Here is a 20,448-nt window from a genome sequence, read left to right on the forward strand (position 1 = left end):
TGGAGTGATGGGATAAGAAAGGATTGAGAATGGGAGAAGAGGAATTGGAGAGATTTAATATTAGATACCTCTTTTGTTAAAAAAAAAAGATTGCTCTTTTAAAAAATGTCAGTAATTCAAACTTTTTATAACCCAATGGTTATAAAATGGGCACTGTGTCCACAGTAATCTAGACACGTCAGATTTTTACTTGGGAAATTCCCCTTTCAAATAACAAGTTTTTGTGAAATGGGTTTCAGCAGTTTTAAGTCTGGCATTCTCTGTGTTCACTAAAGAAAAACAATCACTGTCTTCAGTGAATTTGCAGCTCGAGATATTTTAAGTTTTATAATCAAACTTCTGTCTTGGAAATTCACACACACACATACACACATCCAAAAATGATGACATCATACCTCTCAGGTTGAATGTTGCGACTCATAAATTATATTCACTCATTCCAAATATTTCATTATTGATTTATAGTTAGTTCTTTTCCTGTGCCATAGCCACCACTTACTCACTTCAAATTTTTAAATGATGTTTCTCATTCCACGGACATTTGACTGCCTTCTCTACTTGTAGACATTAGTTCATGTTGTCAAGAGTTAAGCACTGAATCTCAGCAAACGTTAAACTCGAGATTAAAAGGAGGGCAGGGAAGGCTTTTGGTAAAACTTGCTAACCTAACATATCTGAACAGGATGGGGTCAAGTTCATACTCAGAACCACAAGGGTGCTGTGAAGTAGAATGATTTCATACTTGGGTTATGATGTCATTTTGTTGTAGCACTAAAGCCAAGAGTCCTCCCCACCCAAGGGCAATGCCAGTTTCCCAGAAGGCTCATTTCTCAGCACCAAGGCTCCAAAGATGCCAATGCAACCCATGCTGATACTTAGTCTCATGTTATTTCTCAATTTTATGCTTAATTTGCTCCTTTTGGCTTTATGTATTTTGACACAGCCAAGGGTATGTGGGGATTTCCCCATAGTCCTTTAAATGCTATAAAACTTTAATATAGGGAGATAAAAACAATAATAAGCCATGCCTCCAAGCCCTCACATTTAGCTCTTTATTTGAGTTAGACACTAACCAGTTTTAGACACTGATTTAGATTTTCAAGTACTTGCACTGCTTTTAAATGCCCTTGTGCCTTTCCTTACCCTTGGCCCCTACCCAAATAAAAACTGTATTCTACCCATAACCTGGCCATGCAACCCCCACTGATTGCACGAAATGGCATCTTTACAATTCTTAAATTATCATCATAATGGCCTGTATCATGCATGAGCCAATGCAATTTAATCTGGTTCCAAATAAAGCCAAGATGGATGCCCAATTCCCAATTTTAGGCATGCAACCCTGAAATGTCTTTTGGAAAAAATGAAATAGTGCTCCTGGAAGTCTGTTGAGTTAGTCTGTTTTCAGCATAATTGCCTCCTCTCAGCTTCCTAATACCCTTAAAACCTCTGAGAGTCTTTAATGTACAAAGTTCAACAAAAATACCTTCAAAGCAGATTAGTTCTAATTATGTTTAATATTTGTTTGCTGCTTTAGTGAATAAACTGCATTTGCTTTAAAAAAAAAAAAAAAGAAATTCACTTAACTGCACGTCAGTCACCCAAATTTTAAACGTACCAATGAAATGGAAAACATTTATTACACAAATTTAATTACAATTCTAAGAAATAAACATGCAAATTAGATAGGGTTCAATTTGCAGATGCTAATCCTCATCCTTGATCTTGTTCCTTCCCTCCTTGATTTTCAGTCTGTGCCTCTTCTTGATTCCTAGGGAGCCAGGCAGCCAGAGGTTTGGTTTTTCACAGTCGGAGGATCACTGTTTTAAAGAAGTGTTATATTTAGCACATCTGGCATAGTAGCAGTAAACAAACATTATAGTCTTTGTAACACTTTTGTGCAGGTGCCTTCCCCCATTTTATTAGGTCTATGCCTTCCCAGCCTCTGCGTTCATTACACCTGAAATGACCCATCTCGACTATGGAGGGGGTCCCTAGACAGAAGTTATGAATTAATGTTTCAAAAAACAAACTCCACTTGAGCCCAATATAGAGGAAAATTACTATTTGCAAAATAATGTGATTCCGGGGCTTAAGTTACATTCTCTTGACCAAGGACAGCCTCCTTTATTACTTTTTTATTTCCTGGAGGTTTTCCCTGGAGGCTCCCCACCCAGAAAGAGTTGCCAATTCAAGTTGCAGTCGGACCAAGATTGCTTTTTTATACGAATACAGCTCCGGAGGGGAACGGGCGGGGGCGGGCGGCGAGGGGAGAATAACTGCTTGGTCCTGCAAAGACATCTGTTTCTCATCTCCGTTTGCTGTGGCAAAGGAGAAGAAAGTCTTTTGCAAAGGGTGGAAAAGGCACAGATTTTTTTTTTGTTTTTAATCACACGCACATACTACAACAACAACAGAAGTAAACCCAATTTAAAAAAAAAAAGAGAGAGAAGGCATCTCAGAAGGCTGCAGAGTGAATACGTTATTCGGCTGAAGCCGAGCCCCCGGGGCTAGGGCGGGAGCCTGGGAGCGCGTGGGGTCTGGGCTGCGGGCTGGAGCTCGGCCCGCGTGTCCCCGGGCACCGGGAGGGGAGGGGAGGAGGGGAGGGCGGGAAGGAGGGAAGGAGGCAGGGGGCGGGCTGGGGTGGGGGTGAGGGGAAGGCGCCCCGTGTGCTGCCTGAGGAGCGGCGGCGGCGGCGGCGGGAGCGGAGGGAGGGAGGGAGAGCGGGCGCGCTTGTCATGTTCCCTCTCTCACCCTGGGGGCATCCTGCAGAACCTCTCCTCGGAAATCCACGGGGAAATGGCAAACAGGATTGACGGGTTTCACACGCTCCTCGCTAGACAGAGCCGCTCATTACCATAACCGTCTGCAGCGACGGCGGCGCAGCGCCCCAGTCGCGGCGGCGGGACCTGCCGGGACCCTCGCCCGCCGCGCACCAGCGGCCACTGCCGACCGGGCCGCCGGGCCGGGACCCGCGCGAGTGTGCACCGGCGGCCGGGCTGGCGCCGAGCCTGGAGCGAGCCAGCAGCAGCTCGAGCGCCGCGGCCGCCGCCTCCCGGCTGACCCCGCGGTAAGAGCCGGGTTGGGCGCGGGCGGCGGGGGCGGAGAGGCCGGGCCGAGTGGAGGGCGACGGCCGGTCCCCTTCGGCGTCTGCTGGAGCGGACTGGCTCCTGCGCGCCCCCCGGGCCCCGGGGCGGCGTTGGGGTCACCAGGTGCACGCGTACCGACCGGAGCGGGACCGGGGGCGGCGTGGGGGCCGGGGGTCAGCTGGGCTCGGAGGCGGCGCGGGCTCTTCCTGGGGCTGGCGTGCTCCGCGGAGCCTTTCTCCGGGCGGGAACTGCCACCACTGCCGCCTCTAGGGCTGCTCCGGCTGCCGCCCGCGCGCACCGAGCCGAGTCTAGGGGCGGGTGGTGACCGCAGCTCGGTTGAGACCTCGGGGTCGTCAGTGGCCGCTTATACCCTCATCCTAGAGGACGAGGGTCAGTAGGAGGGATGACCCCAGGTCTGGACGTCGTGGCGCTTGGCAGGTGGGGAGGGAGGGATGGTGGATGTCAGGAGCGCGCGTTTGTCAGAAAAAGGAATAGCTGCAGGAGCTGACACCTTCTGTCCCCCCGCCACCTCCGCCCCCGCACCCTCCTCCCAGCCTGCCGAGCCGCGCTGCGGGCGGCGGCGGCTCCTCTGTCCTCAGCTCACCTCCCCGGCGGGCTCGGCTGCTGCCCGCCTGGTCCACGCCTCCGCCTCTCTCCTCCCTTCCTCCCCTCCCGCCTCCTCGGCCCTAGCAACTTTCCGGAGTGCCCGGCCGGGGCCGCAGAGGCGTGGGGAAAGGCGGCTCCGCGGCCGAGGGGGGCGCGGACAAGGCGGGCGCCTGCGGGAGGCACCGGCCGAGTCCTCATCGCCCGGGTCCAAGGGATGCGCAGGACGCTCCCGCAGCCGCGGGCTCTGAGTGGGTCTGGCTGGCGAGGGAGGGTGGGCAGGGCAGGCATCTGCTGCGGGCTGGAGCGCGGGCCGGGGCCAGCCTCGCCAGAGCCCTGCCAACCGCCGTGAGTCATTTCCTTGGAATCCTACCTTTGGTGTTTATTTCCCTTAGAAGGAAACTTGGTTAAAAAAAAAAAAGAAAAAGAAAAGAAAGAATAATCATAGCTCTTATTCTTCAGGAGAGGCGCACGGCTCCGGCACCGTGGAAAGACAACTTGCCTTTGTTCCCAGACACTTGGGGTGTTGTTTACTTTCTCCTGCGGCTGCGGGCCGGCAGGGCTCTGCCCGTTTCCCCCTAGAGGGACTCAGCACCGACCCCCCGGGGTGGGGTCTGGGTGGGAACCCGGACACGGTGGCTGCTGCCCGCCTGCAAGGGTTGGTCTCCAAACCTGGGACCCCAGTCTTGGGCCTGGGATGAGGACACCTGGCGCTCTGTTTCGGACGCCCGAACACCTCCCCCACCCCCTCTCCGGTTCAGCATCTGCATTCCCAGCCCCAATACCCGACCTAAAGCTCTTGGCCTTTTGGAGCTGCCGCCGAGAAATGTTATTTCCCAGGGCAGACAGGTGTACTGCAGGGACTGGTAGAAAAGCAGCATCTGTCTATTTAGAAAGGTTGAAGGATTTTATTCCTCCCACCCAGCTGCTTCCACCACCACCATGAGCTGTTGAGACCTTATTAGGGACAGTGGCAGGTCAAGGGCTTGATTCCACCTGGGCAGGACATCCAAGACCGGTAGCATCAAAGGTGTATTGAAAATATCAGCCCTTTACTTCCCTGCTTTTCAGTATTAGAATCAGACCTCTAATTGCTATAATGCTCTTAATAAAATGTTTTCCAATGGTAGATGAGGGGAGGGGTGAGCAGAGAATGACCAGGACCCCCTGTTAGATAGGAAGTACCACTGAATCTGCAGCTACCCTGTTCTGTGTGCCAGCCACTCCTATTAGCATCATAATGGCTCAAAAGGAAAGAAGCAGCCCAAATCATCTGGAAAAACCAAATTGTATAGAAATGCCTAGTGACTTTACTGTGAACATTGGCTGGAAAGGTTGACATTTTAGCCCTTGGCCTCCCAGGAATGCTTGAGGTGTCATTCTACTACATTCCCTTGGCTTACAAAACAGTCCTGCAGGAGCCTGAGGATAAAAGGATAGGGCCTTTTTATTTTTTAGATTTTAAACCCTTGTGTAGACAGAACATATTTTAACACCCTTCTTTTGAATCCACTCACCTCTGACGTGAAAAAAAAAAATTTGCCATACATATATACCTTTGTGACTCTATTTAGTACTAACAGCACATAAATTTGTGGACTTCAACTTCTGAACTCAGTAGCAGAATTACAATATAAATCTCATCCTACTGAGAAAAAAATGACAATTTGTATGTGTATGCATAATACAAATAAAGAATCATGTGAAACATTGGTGCTTAGCGCCGCATACTCAGTTCTTCATGAACATTAAACTTCCCTTCTTAATTTGTTAACGTCCCAGTATATGTTCTAAATAGACTAGGAAGACTCAAATTGCAAAATCTCCTCCCCGGTCCCAAATAATCCCAACTCATTTATATTTTATTCAGACTTACATGAATCACTTGTGGAACTCAGCCTTACAAAACTCAACCTCTCCAGTTTTGGATTTTGTGTGTAAAGGTTCCCAGTTGAAAAAAAGAAAAACTTACTGAAACTACATATCATAAAGGAAAGAAATAGCCAAGATAAAAACTATGATGCCATGCTTCAAGTTCAAATGCATAAATAATAGTAGAATTTCATGTGCCGGAAACAATACTAACAAATGAAAACACTGAAATCCTTAACAACCCAAAAACTACAACGATACGTCATTAAAATATAAACAAACTCTTAACATAAAACAGTGCAAGGCCCATATAATGTCCTGTTAAATAAAGGTAATTGCTGCTTGGGGCCTGCAAATGCTTCAGTGTCTTAAGGAGTATGGATTTGTCAACCTGCTTTGGTTTATTTGTAATGAAAGTTCCATGTAGGCAAAAAACTTGGATCTTATGCCCAGCATCCAGCACAAAAGGGAGTGTAAATTTCAAGCAAGAAAATGCTGTTGCAGTCAGTAAGAGGGCTACTGGCTCTGAGAAAAAGAGCGTATCATTCGTACGCTCCAGGCAGTAGCACCTCCTGATAAAGTTGTCTCTTAGAATAGGTTAAGAAATTGGACCATTTTATGAGAGTCTCCCAGCGAATAAATTATCATGAGGTTTGACACCTTGTTTGGATGCTGAGTTGGAGGGGTGAAAGAATGGCTTAGTTTGTGAAATCAGTGTAGTCTAAATTTCTTGATTGATGACCCAAAGAGCAAAGTAAATGGCCTGTTCCACCATTTCTTGTTAGAGAATTAATCGAACCTTTTTTTCTCTTGTAATAAGGTTTTCTAATAAGTCCTTGCTGCTGCCTCTTTGGGGGGCATTTTTTTGAAAGAAAGGGAGTATGTGGTTTAACAGTCCAAATCAGCTGGGTCCTAATTCCAGCCACTGACCTAGACTTGTCCCCTGTCTGTCAGAAGGCCTGGCTCCCTTCTTCAGTGAGGCTGGGACAGAATTTGGGGTCTCGGAGAGAAGCCTGGTTGACGGATGGAGTCGTTGCTGCCATGAGCTGCTCTGTTAGCCAGAAGGACGTTGCCACTTAATGAAGCTATTTCCCCTTCCCCTGGTGCCTTTCCTCCTTTTACCTGGAAGTGGACCCTTGTTATAACATGTAGGTAATAACAGTCTCCCACGAGACAATAGTCGATGCGCCCTTTCCCCAAAACATTACAAGCTGTATAATTTGGATCAAAAAGCAAGAACTAGACCCTTAGTGTCTGTTTGAAAGGCAATCAATCTTCAAGAAAGCAGGCCTGACATCACTCTTTGTGACAGTTCTTGAAACAGCAAAGTGACACAGCAGAGGTCTGGGTCTCGTAAAAGAACTGGTGGTTAATAAGGCACCAAGGCAGCTTGGCTGTCACCACTGATCTATGGCCCCAGGAGGTCTTTTTGCTGTAGACCCTCTTCTTCCTGGCACTCACTCCTGAGCCTACCTTGAGCCCTGCTTAGGACCAGGTGAAGACCCTGAGCCCCCATGGAAATGGCCCCCACCACCTGAGGTGTGGAAGAGCCCAGGGTGCATCTCTGAGCAGAAAGGCCCCCAGTCTCCCCACAGGCTCCAGGAAAGGGCGGGAACTGGACAGAAGGGCCGTGGTGTGTTGCCTCCTGGAAAGTTTCTGCCTTGTGTCTGGGCTTTGCAGTGTACAGTTGTCGGCTGCCTCTGGCCCTGAAGCCCTGGCTCCTGTTTAATATTCTGCCTGCTCCGTGGATGTTGTGCTTGGCTCCTGTGGGACTGCAACTCACGGCTTGAAACTGGAGCCAATTTTCTGTCTTCATCTCTCAGTGTTTTGACTGGAGGCAGATCCAGTTCAGGCCGATCAGGGCTGGTGGAAACAACTACCAAGTGTGTCTCTGTCTGCTCCGCTTTGGGGGAAGAAAGTGGCGGGAGCCCCAGAATGTTGTAGAGGAGCCGGCCCTGCAGAAAGAGAGGAAGAGGGGGCAGCGGGCAGCGGAACAGACTGAACCTGAGAGCATCAGTAGGGATTACGGTGAAGATTTCTGCCTCGCCCATCCTTTTCTTTGATTGATTAGCGGATTTCATCAAAGGAGACTCTCGGGGGATTGACTAGAAAATTGATTTTGCCTTATTAATAGAAAGGAAGCAGCAAGGGTTTTGGCCTTGCCTCTTAGCGGTACATTTTCTGCGGGGAAGGTCAGAAGGAAAATGTGTTTAGGAGGCAAAGCAGCTGTCTGGAAGAGGGCTGAGGGGAATCTGAGAACAATAAGAAATGGAGTTTTAAAGATCCGCCCATGTTCAGATTGCTGAACACAGAGGCTGAGCTAATAGCAGCAAGAGAGTTGGCTGAGGTTTTCTTTGAAAAAATAATAAAATGTTTCAGGGTGAAGGGGAGGACCGAGAAGTGTAAGTTTCCCAAAGCAAAGGAAGGAAGATGCCAAGGCCATCCCCTGACTGGCCCTTGATTAGGGCTGTTTTCTTTTTTTTTTTTTTTTTCCAGATCTGAGGCTGTCAGAGATGACTCTGGTTCTGTCCATGAATAGATTCTGCGAGCCCATTGTCTCGGAAGGAGCTGCAGAAATTGCCGGGTACCAGACACTATGGGAGGCTGACAGCTACGGAGGCCCGAGCCCCCCAGGGCCAGCACAGGCTCCTCTGCAGGGAGACCGGGGAGCTGGTCCCCCGCTGCCAGGTACTCCCCTTGACCTTCCCTTGCTGCCCTCTGCGGCCTGACTGGTGGGCAGGGGTGGTGTCTGGGGATGCCTTTCTGAGCAGAGAGAGCTCGTGTTCCAGGGACTTCCCAGGCTGCCTGTGCACCTCTCCTAAGAGCCCAACACTCCAGGGAGAGGACCATGGGTGATGGTTAATTGCATTCAAACTGGAGTTTCCATGTGCTACTGCTTTAGGTAAAAGTCACACATCTGTATTTTTAAGAGAACCAAACAAGGTTTTGAAACTCTTAAGTCTGGGTTTCAGTTGTCTATGCTCTGAAACTGTGTGGTTCTCTCAGAGTAGCCCTGGTGGGCTTGACAATGAAATCTTTATCCCATGGGACATAAAGGAATCTGCACTTTGGGCCCGGCAGCTATGTGACTCTTCTTTTTATTAAACACACAATTGGCTTTGGTATTAGAGGGAAAAAAAATGTTTTGAGCCCAGAAAATAGAAATATTTTCTTCCTGATTCTTTATTCTTATACTTTAAGGTGAGTTCCTTTGGATTTTTGTGTAGTCCTAGTGACTGGGGAAAAAAAAAAACCTAAAATGTAAAACAAATACTTACTGAAATCTGATTTGCTGAAAAGGATTAAAAGCTTGATCTTTAAAAATTAGACCCTACTTTTATTCATGGCTGGTACATTTTTGAGAGCAGAAAGGACTTTTGCTACTTCAAGTTTTAATTTTCAATTTAAAAATTTTTGGATTTCATATTTTGAAAGAAGGAATATGATAACTCCAATGTGCAGATAATCATTTGTTTACTCACCTCAAGCCAATAACATTTAAAAGTTGTTTGGTTATTAGTGCTTACTGTTAAAGATGTATACATTTGAACAGTGGTGTTATATTATCATGGATTTAAACACTTTGAAAAAATATTAATGTTATTCTGTAGTTATTACACTATTCCCCTTTATGAATTTTGCTGTTTGCCTGTGCATAGAATTAAGAGTGTGAATAATTAGCAAATGCTGAAATATGTCATTTTCCTCTGTAATTGTCTAGAAATCTTTGCCTGGCCTGGGTCACAGGGTTCCTTGTGATAGCAACTATTAAGACAAATGTTTAATCATCACATGTACAGACAAATACGTAGCCAAGTTATCTTCTAGAGGGAAAGGAAAGTATTTTGTTTGGAGAACCTCTGGCAAACCGCATGTCATTTGTCATATCTGATTTATTACCACAGGAGCACATTACAGGGGAATTTCAAATCCTATAACAACATCCAAGATCACATACTTTAAGAGGAAGTATGTGGAAGAAGAGGATTTTCACCCACCACTCAGCAGCTGTAGCCATAAAGTATGTTTTTTTAATAGTCATTATTTTTATTAAGAGTTTAAGATACTTAGTAACAGTTCCTTGATCCATTTCCAGAAATTAAATTGTTCCACCCAAGCAATGAAAATGAGCCACTTCTCAGCAGAGCCATATTAATCGTCACTTTTTTGGGTCCTGTGTTATTTTTCACAAGTATTTGAAGACAGAGTCAGCAAGAGCGCCTCTGCCCAGAAATAACAAAATTATATAATCCAAGGAACACGTTTTTACGAATGATTTCATTTTTCCCAAGTTGCATTAAGGGTCACGGTGATGCGTGCTTTCATGTGGTGCGGTAACACACTTGTTCTTTCCTGACCTGCTCCCGGTCCCTGAGCTCGAGCGTCCGTGGCCAACGCCACTTCTGTGCGTGCCCACGCTGGGTGGTTACCAAGGGCTTTTCCTGACCTCACAGGGGTGGACTCACCATCCCTTGAATGTGTGCATGAAATAGAAACATGCATTTTATGGTGCATTCATTACATATGTTTAGTTTGTTAAAATATATAATTCATTCCCAAGAAAAGACCAAAGCTACCTTTTTGGCACATATAAGAAGGAAATAACAGGACCGGGAAAGTGCAGAGAACTGTGAAACTGGCTATCCTAAGCTTTTGAAATACCAGTTCCTTTTCCTTAGGATAACCTTCTTTCAAAAACTATCTGCTAATTCAATCAAGGAGAGGATGACCCAGACCACAGTTGTTTGAAATGCAGAAGAGAGTTTTAATTTTTTTAATTTGCCTTTCTCTCTGTCTCCTCTTACTCCCTCCCCCCACCCCCATCCTTTAGATGTTGCTTTGACCCTGCTCATAAAAAGACATCAGCATGCATTGGCAGGTGCTGGGGCTTTTCCCTGTGTGTGTAGCTCCTGCCTTTGGTCAGCTGGGGCTGGTTTAGTTTACAGCTCCTCCGGTTTGGCTTTTTTTTTTTTTTTTTTTTTAATGACCTGGAAGATCTGGCCCCCATGCCCCAAGCATTTTATTTCCTTTTCAGTTTCTGTGCTGTGGTTACAGCAGTTTTCCAAATTGCCGCTTTGGATTTGTACCAGGCATCACACAGTGATGGTAGCACATGGCTCAGGAGCAAGTCCTCTGGTCCCCTCCCTGTGTCTCTTCTCCTGCCCAGCCCCAGAAGAAAGCCTCCTTTGGCCCTTCAACTGACAGATTCTTTTAGGGTTTGAGCCTTGTTAATTAGTCGTGTCCTCCAGTCAAGCAAAGATAACTGCAAGAGGGAAACCCAGAGGGACAGGACTGAAAGCTAAATCTCATGCTCCTTGATGGCTAGGCCAGGGTTTGAAGATACTTAATGACCTGCATCTTTTTAAAAACATTGATTGGCATATAACATATGAGTGTATGTGTCTATGAGTGTGTATTTGCATATGCACCCATTCAAGTGTCAAAAGAGTCCAGCTTGATGAATTTCACAGTGTGAAATAACCATGTAACTAGCATCCAGATAAAGACACAACATAACCAGCAATCCAGAACCTCTTTTTGTGTCCCCTTCTAGTCACTACCCCTCTGCCTTCCAAAGAACCCACTCTTCCTGACTTCTAACAGCATAGATTAGTTTTGTGTGTTTCCACATCCCCTTCTCTGCACTGTGAAAAAGGGAACACCCTGACCTGTCCCTGCTGGGGTCTGCATTGTGGCTGGATTCCCAGGTGCTTGACATCAACAGTGAGTCTGCTGGGAAGGAGGGACATTAGCCCCACCAGGGACAGCATCTCTAAATGGATCGGGGGGAAACAAGACCACAACATTCCCAGACCCAGAAACTGCCAAGAGAAAATATGTGCTGTGATGATATTTGAATATAGTCCATTTCCTAAGCTCTCTCTTCCTTTTTTGATTTTTTTAGACCATCTCAATTTTTGAGGAACGAGCCCACATCCTTTATATGTCCTTAGAAAAGCTAAAGTTTATCGATGATCCTGAAGTGTACCTCCGAAGATCTGTCCTTATAAACAATTTGATGAAAAGGATCCATGGAGAAATTATCATGCAGAATAACTGGTGCTTTCCCGCCTGCTCTTTCAATGGCCCCTCGGCCCAGGAGTGGTTCATGGCTCAAGACTGTCCTTACCGAAAACGACCTCGGATGGCCAAAGAGGAGTGTGAAAAGTTTCACGCCTGCTGCTTTTACCAAGAATGTGGTGGTCACTACCTAAATTTACCCCTTTCTGTCAATGCTAATGTCGGAAGTGCCTCCACCACGGCCTCCTCTTCCTCCTCCTCCTCTGCCTCCTCGTCTTCCTCTTCCTCTCCCCCTCTGCCTTTACCGAGTTGTTCCCACCAGGTGGATTTCGATGTAGGGAGTGCACCTATTTACAAGGGTGATGGCCAGATACCTGCCAGTGAAATCTTTGTCACTAATGTCAGGTCACTTGGTGTTCAGGAAAAGGCCAAATTAAATGATGAGAAAGCAAGTAATGACACCAACAGGGATGGTGGCCCCCTACGCCATGAACCTGTGGGAAATGACCTTGATTTTGAGTGCAAAGGCCAATTTTATGATTATTTTGAGACTGAATATAATGAAAAAAACAATGTAAGTGAGTCTTGGAAAAAGTCCTTAAGGAAAAAGGAGCCTTCACCAAGTAACAAACTGTGCTGCAACAAAGGAAGTAAAATATGAGCCATCTTCTCACCGAAACTTTGAAGCATGCACAGCATGATCAATTAGCTCCCATAAATTTTATTTTGAATGGATTTTATAGTTTTGTACAACTGATACAATTATGCCATGAACATGCCGTGTCGTTTTAATGCCTGGAGAGCAGATTGCATAAAACATCTGTATAGTAGGCATCAGTGAGCTACTTATAAATGTGGTGATGTTACCGAGAAAACAGTTGACTTCATGCTTAAAAGTATATGTTAGTTTTCTTACAGAAAAGATCCGTAGATTAGACTGGGGGCTGATGTGCCCTTGTGATATTTCCACTACCCCCAAGGAGCCTGTCACTAGCGAAGAAACTTCCACATGTTTGCCAATTAATTAGGTAGTTATTTGGTAAGCAAATCAATATAACCAGCAAAGGATGTCTTGCTTCTTCTATATGATACAGTATTTTTTTCTGAATAAAAGACTGAAGACAGGGAACTAGATGAAATGGCTTCATGGTGCCGTTAAGTATTTGGATTCATCAGTCATGTGTGACAGATGAAAGTAGGATAGGACGGAATGAAACACACCTATCCAGGGGCAGTGACCAACAATCGAGTAGAGGGTAATCCCTGCAAGTCCCCGGCTTGCCCGTGATGGGTGATGAGGCTTTTAGAGAGGTATGATACAGGGCGATTTTTGGTGCCTTACTTTATCTTAATTTTTGCCAATGTGAAAATTAAGGATAAATCAGAGTACAGCAGGGATTTAACAAACAGGAAAAAAAAAAAACACACATACACACAGGGTGGACCTTCGAACAATTGCGTTCAACTTTTGATTCGACATCTCTATTCTTCCTTTATTTTTGATGCCCAGTTGCTTTTGGATTTGGCATTTTTGGAAAGGGATGGAGGAAACGATGGAGCTGTTAGAAACCAGCACTAGCTGCTCGAGCTTTTCTGTGGCAACGGTCTGTTGCTGGGGTTTGGGTTTTTTGGGTTTTGGGTTGTTTTGTTTTGTTTTCTTGTCCAATGAAGTTCATGAACCAGTGGCATGCGTTATACTTTAATCTGTTTTGCATTATTTCACTCGTTTAGATTATAAAAGCATGTGGTTTTTTATATATGACTTTTGCTGTTGATTAAGAAGCACAATGTTAATAAATGATGTGGTGATCAATAAGGTTTTATCTTAAAGAATGTAAAGATTTTAGTTTGGGGAAAGTTATTTTGGAGAAATGGGACTCGGTCGGCAAAAGCTACTGTGTATTTGGTCAACATTTTTCTCAATCATGTCTTTAATTTGTACATTTGAAAGAGTGTTCAGAGTGCCCCTCTGACCATCCTTCCTTCCACGCCAACCAGTTCCTCCTGCTAAACTGTATTCCCATTTCCAAGGTTACTCACTGACTCGGGCCTCCTTACACAATTCTTCATGGGAACCAAATGCCAAACTGAGGAAATAAGTAAGTCCTCCCAGTTTCTCCAAGATAAAGCTTTTTTTATTATTGCTATTAATATTAAATATAGGTCTCATTCATACAGTGTATGAGTAGGATCATCATTTGGACAATGTCCACAAGGACCAATTTTTAAAACATGTTCTTGTGTTATGGCTAAATAGTCTAGTAATGTTTTGTCCTTTATTTTCAATATTTGATAAACATTTGATGTTGAAAACTTAGATGATAGATGCCTGTATATGATTGTGTTGTTGTAATAAAGTGAGGTTTTTCTTGATATATATTTATTAAAATGATGAAAATTCATTGAGATTTCCTATTGTAATGATTATCGGCTATGTTTCTCATTTCCATTGCTCTTTCTCCTTTAAAAAACTCAGAATGTGTAGAAACTATGGTGGGCTGTGGCCACACAGGAGTTTAAAAAAAAATTTTTAAAGAGTACTTTGAGAGGCCCACCTAACAGGTGTTTTAGGATGGTCCTAGTTTGTCAGTTTACATTTCTGTTGATTAAGAGTACAGTGTTAATAAATGATGTGGTTGCTGATTGATAAGGTTTTATCTTAAAGGATCTGAAGATTTTCGTTTTTGTAAAGTTTCTGAGAAAAACAGCGTAACGCGAAGCCATAAATACCAAATCCTAGCTGATTCCTTTAATGAGATGTCAAATTGTCAAGAAGATGACCCACATGTAAATGGTTAGAGCAGCTAGAGATTACTTCTAGTAATGCTCGGTGCAATTCTGTATTATTGTCATTCTTAGAGGCTAATATTTCATTGGATAAAAAGGGAAAGCTAGTAGGAAGCTAATTCATTTGTCAAAAGTAGCATTCTTATACTGAGCATAATATATCATGGAGATTTAAATATGAAAGAAGGGACTTGGGCTTTTAAGCCCCCAGCATTACCAGATGATGGTGGACAAAGCTGTGAAGTGAGTTGATTTTCCGCAGGGCTCACCTGAGCCGCGGACTCACGCATCTGCTTAGCAGAACCCACTAGCGCTTCTTTGCAGGATGAAGGGTGCCTTTGAGTCCAGCAGCATTAAAATTTCTAATATTTAGTAACCAAATTTTTTGTTTTTAGGACATTTCCAGCATATTTAAAGGAATACTTTTTCTTTCACGAAAAAATAATCCCTAAACACCCATCCAGGTAACAAAAATGTTCCTGTTATTGGTATGATAATGTTAGGGCCTCCTATGTGCCTACTTTGTGATTTCTACTCAAGAGATATTAAATCAGATTTTCCAGCGTAGTCAAAGCTCCCCTTCGTAATAACTTAAATCTGTTGATTGGGTTCTATAGTTACACCTGCAGAGATGGGACCAGCTAAGACCCTCCCCCCTCCACACCACACTGCTGCCTCTCCGCCTGGAAGTGGTGGCTGCACTTTGCTTTAAGGAAAACCTCATATGGCAGAATCCAGCTTTTTAAAAGTTAAATGAGGGGAAATCTTCACTTAGGAAAATGGCCCAGCTCCCCAAGAGTGCCTTTAATTGCCACTCCCCTAGGCATCTAGGTGCCTGTCTTTAGTCCAATTGCCTCTGGTCCTTCCTCTCTAAAAGTGGGCGATTTGTAGAAGATAGCCGGGCAAAGGCGCTTTGAAAGGCCAAAGGAATCATCATCATACACTTCCACTTTTAAAATCCTATTATTCTAAAGTTCATCTTGAAGGGGTCCTGGGGACAGGACTGTAGGGACAGGGACCTGGGAGGAAGGCAGGAAAAACTTAAAACTGGTGGAAGTGACTATATGACAACAATTAGATGGGGAGGGTATAGTTCAAGTGGTAGAGCACATGCTTAGCAGTGCATGAGGTCCTGGGTTCAATCCCCGGTACTTCCTCCAAGAATAAACAAACAAACCTAATTACCTCTCCCCACCAAAAACATTAATAAAAATTAAAGAGTTCAAATATTTTTTAAAAAATCAATAATTAGGGTAAAGCAATTCAGCCTGATCTTCGAAGACAATAGAAATTTGGGGCATTACACGTGCTACTTTTTTAAATGCAGAAGCAAGTGAATGAAGGTGTTTGCTTTCTGAGCTCATAGATAACTCCAGGAAAGCCTGGTTCTCCATCCCTCCAAACATGGGCTTGTATTACAGCTTCCCTTGAGTACTTCCTTTCTGTGTATCAAGAGGAGAGCCAAGAACTTGCAGAAGGCACGGGTGTTAAGAGGTGTCAGCCTCACAGTGAGTATCAGACAGGGATATGAGCAGTTGTTTTGTGATGCAGCTAAGCTTTTATATCCTTCAAACGAATTGTGAGCCTGGAAACAGTTTTTAAAAATAATTAGTTGTTCAAATCCATTTTTATGACAGTCCCTGAAGTTTGCAGTCATCGCATTTGTAGTGAAATCACATCCCTGCCAGTTTTACGAGGCCTTTTCAAAAACAAGGATTCAGCATGACATTAATAATGATGGTTTAAACTAGATGCAGAACTGTCCCATGAAGAGAAAAATGAAATCAATATTTAAATACTAAAAGAGACAATGTACGTTTTTCTAGTCATTCATTTTAAGATTGTTGTGTTTTGATTCTGTGATTTAATAAATGCATGAAGGATCTTTTAAGTTAACTACGCGATGCCTCTATTGCTTTCTTAGACTTATAGTATAGTGAATAAGCAAGGTATGATTCCCTCGCATGGCTCAGACATCTCCATTTAATGTGATGTAGCTACATGACCTAGGGTGAAACAGTTACTAGTTTGGAGATTGTTTCCAGCCCTGTGTGCATGCCATAGTGTAGCTGGGAGAATTCGCTTTAGGAAAAAGACTTGCAAAGATGTAAGTTATGAACACTTGAATCTCGCATCCTGCCGTAAAGTGCATCAGCAAGTAAGTTTAATAAAACATGCTGTTTAAAATAGTCTGTAATTTCCTGTTTCTGCATTTCCTTTCAGTATCTGTGACAGGCTGAAGAACGATGACTAAACGAAGGGAATTTACACAAGCTAGTCTGGTGTTGTTTGCAAACCATCGCCATGAGCTTCGTCTTCTCTGGTAAACAATTCCCTGGTGGGCTGTCTAAGGCTGATTTTTTTTTTTTTTTCCCTTGGTGTTGGTCCAATTTGTTAATTTTGAAAGTGCAAACTACTCATTCACAGCCTGGAAACACCTGCTTTTGACCACAGTGAAACTGATGGCATGGATGGAGATGAATTAGTCATTTCTCATGAAATTTCCCGTGTTACTCAACCCCATTTGAGGGAACTGTTCCCTTGATTGAAAATGATGAAATTTTCTAAAATGCCCTATCTTGGGAGGAGAACACACACAGAAAAGAACTTGCAGAGACAGAAGTTGTGATCTTGCTTCCTGCTGAGATCCCGAGACAGTGGGCAAATGGCAGAACTTTGGGGAGAGGAGGATGGCCTTCAGCAGACATTGTCTCCATCCAGGACCTTCCACAGGAGAGGCTGAGTCCAGGCCTTAGTATGTGATCCTCCACTACCCCCTCTGATTGGTCAGCTCACACATGAACCCAACCAGGATACTTCTAGACGTGATGCTTTTCTGCAGATGTCTTCTGAGGGCCTTGCAATGAGCTAAGTTCAGATGTGATGTAACCCTTGTATCCTGGCAGTCAGGGAGTGAACAGGTCGCTCAGAAATGCACCTGGCATAGCACTCAGGCATCTATACCATCCTCAAAACTCCCACAAGCCCTGTGTGTGTGATAAGGAAAAGATGGAGAATGACAGGCTGCAAGGCAAGGGATTTCAGCAAAAGACTGGGGAGTTGTTCTCTGATTGAATGGAGAGGAAAAAGTCTGACATCCAGCACTCCACGTTGAATGGGGAGTGCATTCACTTTCTTTAAGGAGAAGTCTAAAGATTAAAAAGGAAAGCAGGCAGATTTGTTGTTGTTGTTGTTCAAACCTCTTTATGAAGACAGGAAAAACCATTTCAGGGGCTAAAGGATTTCCTTTATGTGTGTGTGTTTTTTTTGTTTGTTTTCTTTTTTTCCAGGAAGAGAGTAATGGCTTGTCTGTCCTTTCTGGGAGCTGGGAGGGTTTCTCATTGTTGTTCTCCAGCTCCTTAGATGCTGTGCTTTTCAATAAACACGCCAAATTGTCTTTGTGACTAGGTATCGGCATTGGCTTATCTCTCCTTTTCAGTTGAGGTGCAGTGGTTGTGGGTTTCTTGTGAGACTGGAATATAGCAGAGGGTTAAGAGTGTTGGATTGGGAGTCAGACTCCCTGAATACAAATTCCAGCTCTGCCACTGTGGCTGTGCAACCTTGGCCTTGGCCAGCAAGGCCCTTTACTTCCTAGTGCCTCAGTTTCCTTGTCTGTAAACTGCCATGGGGTGGCATGCTGTACCACCTTGTGAGGTTGTCAGGATTAAAGACTTTAATATCGAGGAAGTGGCTCGATGTTGCCTGGGTGCACATTATGGGTGTGAAATAACAGTGAGCCTCCAGGACTTCTCCACTAATGTCCCTGGACGCCCTGAAGGCTGGAGCTGATGGTACCAGATCCTCTTTGTGGAAAGTGTTCAGCCTCCTGGGTTCTGTACAGCAAGTTTGAAATTAAATAGGGAGATGGTGTCAAACCTGGGGTCCCAGGATCCTTAGACAGCTATGAAAGTAGTCATTGGAGTTCTTGAGATGTTTTTAATATTTCAAAGCTTATTGGAGATCATAAAATTTCCTGAAAGCAGTTACCGAGACTAACCCCTGTCAGATTTCTTTACCTTTGGCTGGAATTAAATGAGCTCTGGGTTAACACAGTTAGCTCAAACTGAGATGAAACTGACTGGGAGAATGAAGGCATTACCCTTAATAAATACAATTTATTTTGTGGATAGACTCTTTCAGAACATTGTCTAGGTGAAAGGAATAAGAGGTGTCCTTTACAAGTGAAAAGATTAAAAACCTCTGAGTAACCTCTGACTCATCCCCAGGATTTGCCAAAGTTCAAGTTTATTCAATGACTGTATTGAATGATTCCCTTAGACCTAGTTTTCACTCAGAAAAAAAAAAAAAAATTGAGTAAATAAATTCAGACCAAACCATAGTCCTCATGTTCCTATATCTGGTCATTGAGGCCAAAGCAAAATTTTCTGTATAATAATAACTTTGAGGACATGGCCTCAAAGTAGTTATAAAATAATTATGATACAGTTTCCACTTACAGGCTCTAAGTTTAAAAAGCAGCTCAGCTAGGAAGTGGCTGTCCTTACTTCAAAATCTTTATTTTTTTATTGCCTTTAAATTCAGAACCCAATAGATGACTTCAAAACAGGATTTCATTTAAAAAATTACATTTCCATCCCTCTCAGTGTTCCAAGGGTATGTTTTCCCATAAGGTGACGCGACATACAGCTGAAGTGATGCTTGCTTATTGGTAGGACTGAACTGAGAACAGAACTGAACCATATGATTTGAGAAGGAGAAACAGGTGCCAAAAGGCAGTGTTGTGATGATTTCACCGACGTCTCTGGGACAGGTTCTTCTACCCAGCCGGGCTCTAGGGTCTCATGAGTGACACCAGTAGCTGCCATTCGAGCCGCCGAGCAGCTGAGAGAGGCACGGGTGCGTGCGAGAGGGCAGGACACCTCAACATGCCCAGGGAGATCCAGACTGGCCGTCTCCAGACTTGGTTCTCCTGGTGTTTGTAAGCTCAGCAGCAGAAGTAGATTTTTTATTTTCCAGTGGGTAGGCTTCTAACCAGTAAGGATGATCAATTAGAATTCTTAACCACTCCAGCCTGAACCTAGCTGGTTTTAGCCAAGATGACTTAATGTACAGGGACATGGGGGATGAGGGTGCATCTCTCTGTCTGGAAACAGTATTGGTCTGGCACCAAAAGGACCCATAAAGAAATGCTGGGGCCGTCTGTCCATCTGGGTGTTGTAATGGATGAATGAGCAGGTACATGCTAGCAAGAACCTTGGGATGGACTTTGCAAGAATTGATTGATTTCCAATTCTTATTATAGAGCAGACAAAGGTTTAAGTCCATCATTCTAAAATTTTCTAACTTTTTACTTATTTCCTTACAGTCTGTTGCGTTGGTTTCTGATCCAATGACTGCTGTTTCTTAGCCATAAAATTATACCCAAGTTAATGTTGAGAGCACCAGATTAGGAGTTCGGAGACAGGTTCTTGCCAGCTCTACCACTCACTAGCTCTGCCACCCACTAGCTGTCTAACCATCAACAAGCCCTTAACTTCTCAGGGTCTTAATTTCCCATCTGTCAAATGAGGCTGTGCTCATAGGGCCTCTAAGATTGTTCTCCTCTGGTCCCAACATTTGTGATTCAAACAACCAGAACTCTTTCTGAAGATTTTCACTTCAATTTTCTACACACATCAACTCCTTACTTTCCTTCTCCGGGAGGCCTTTAGTTCCCCCACCCAGTGAAACCGAGACACCGCTTCTGCTCGTTTCTTAAAGAACAAATCCCCGAGTTTTCCTGTCCAGATGACTGCTTTCTGCACAGGACTGCTAACCAACCAATTGCCTGAAATACATTCCTCCAGATCGGCCGCGCTCCCCCGCGGTGTCTCAGCACAGTTACCCACCCCCTCCCCGGAGAGCACCCCCTCCCCTTAGCCCATTAGCTCCACACACTCGGAGCCAGCCAGGCACAGCGCCGCCCCTCCTGACACAAGACTGTCCTCCCCTCCAGGCAACCAGCCTGCCCGCACTGCGCAGGAAGGAGATCTGAGAACCGTCTTCTCCCTCATGTTTATGAGTAATAAAATAGCGGACTTGCCCCCTTCTTTTTATGAAGACAGCCCTCGCAGCT

At 44.6% G+C, this 20,448-nt stretch overlaps 1 protein-coding gene and 1 long non-coding RNA gene across 4 annotated transcripts; one reads left to right on the forward strand and one right to left on the reverse strand.

Annotated features, from left to right (window-relative positions):
* Positions 1-1,498: 1,498 nt before the first annotated feature.
* Positions 1,499-3,951, reverse strand: LOC116659216. The gene is made up of 2 exons (XR_004314458.1): positions 3,694-3,951; positions 1,499-1,820 (listed from the first exon to the last, which is right to left on the reverse strand). It is a non-coding gene; the product is annotated as an uncharacterized LOC116659216 (long non-coding RNA).
* On the forward strand, positions 2,738-13,987 carry SERTAD4 (SERTA domain containing 4). Of its 3 annotated transcripts, none has more exons than XM_032466398.1 (4): positions 2,738-3,070; positions 8,061-8,252; positions 9,470-9,585; positions 11,470-13,987. In XM_032466398.1, exons 2-4 carry the CDS (start codon positions 8,078-8,080, stop codon positions 12,244-12,246), a joined length of 1,068 nt encoding a protein of 355 aa, XP_032322289.1. In that variant the 5' UTR covers positions 2,738-3,070; positions 8,061-8,077; the 3' UTR covers positions 12,247-13,987. The 3 variants fall into 3 exon arrangements, with proteins under 3 accessions (XP_032322289.1, XP_032322290.1, XP_014411382.1); XM_032466399.1 differs by lacking the exon at positions 2,738-3,070 and adding an exon at positions 4,052-6,712; XM_014555896.2 differs by lacking the exon at positions 2,738-3,070 and adding an exon at positions 6,728-7,592.
* Positions 13,988-20,448: the final 6,461 nt, after the last annotated feature.

The sequence above is a fragment of the Camelus ferus genome, chromosome 23 (assembly GCF_009834535.1).
Source record: "Camelus ferus isolate YT-003-E chromosome 23, BCGSAC_Cfer_1.0, whole genome shotgun sequence".
Classification (NCBI taxonomy): domain Eukaryota; kingdom Metazoa; phylum Chordata; class Mammalia; order Artiodactyla; family Camelidae; genus Camelus; species Camelus ferus.

Coding starts and splice junctions, on each gene's coding strand:
- SERTAD4 (XM_032466398.1), top strand. CDS start 8,078: ATGACTCTGGTTCTGTCCATGAATAGATTCTGCGAGCCCATTGTCTCG. Junction 8,253..9,469: donor AGCTGGTCCCCCGCTGCCAG/GTACTCCCCTTG, acceptor TTATTACCACAG/GAGCACATTACAGGGGAATT. Junction 9,586..11,469: donor TCAGCAGCTGTAGCCATAAA/GTATGTTTTTTT, acceptor TGATTTTTTTAG/ACCATCTCAATTTTTGAGGA.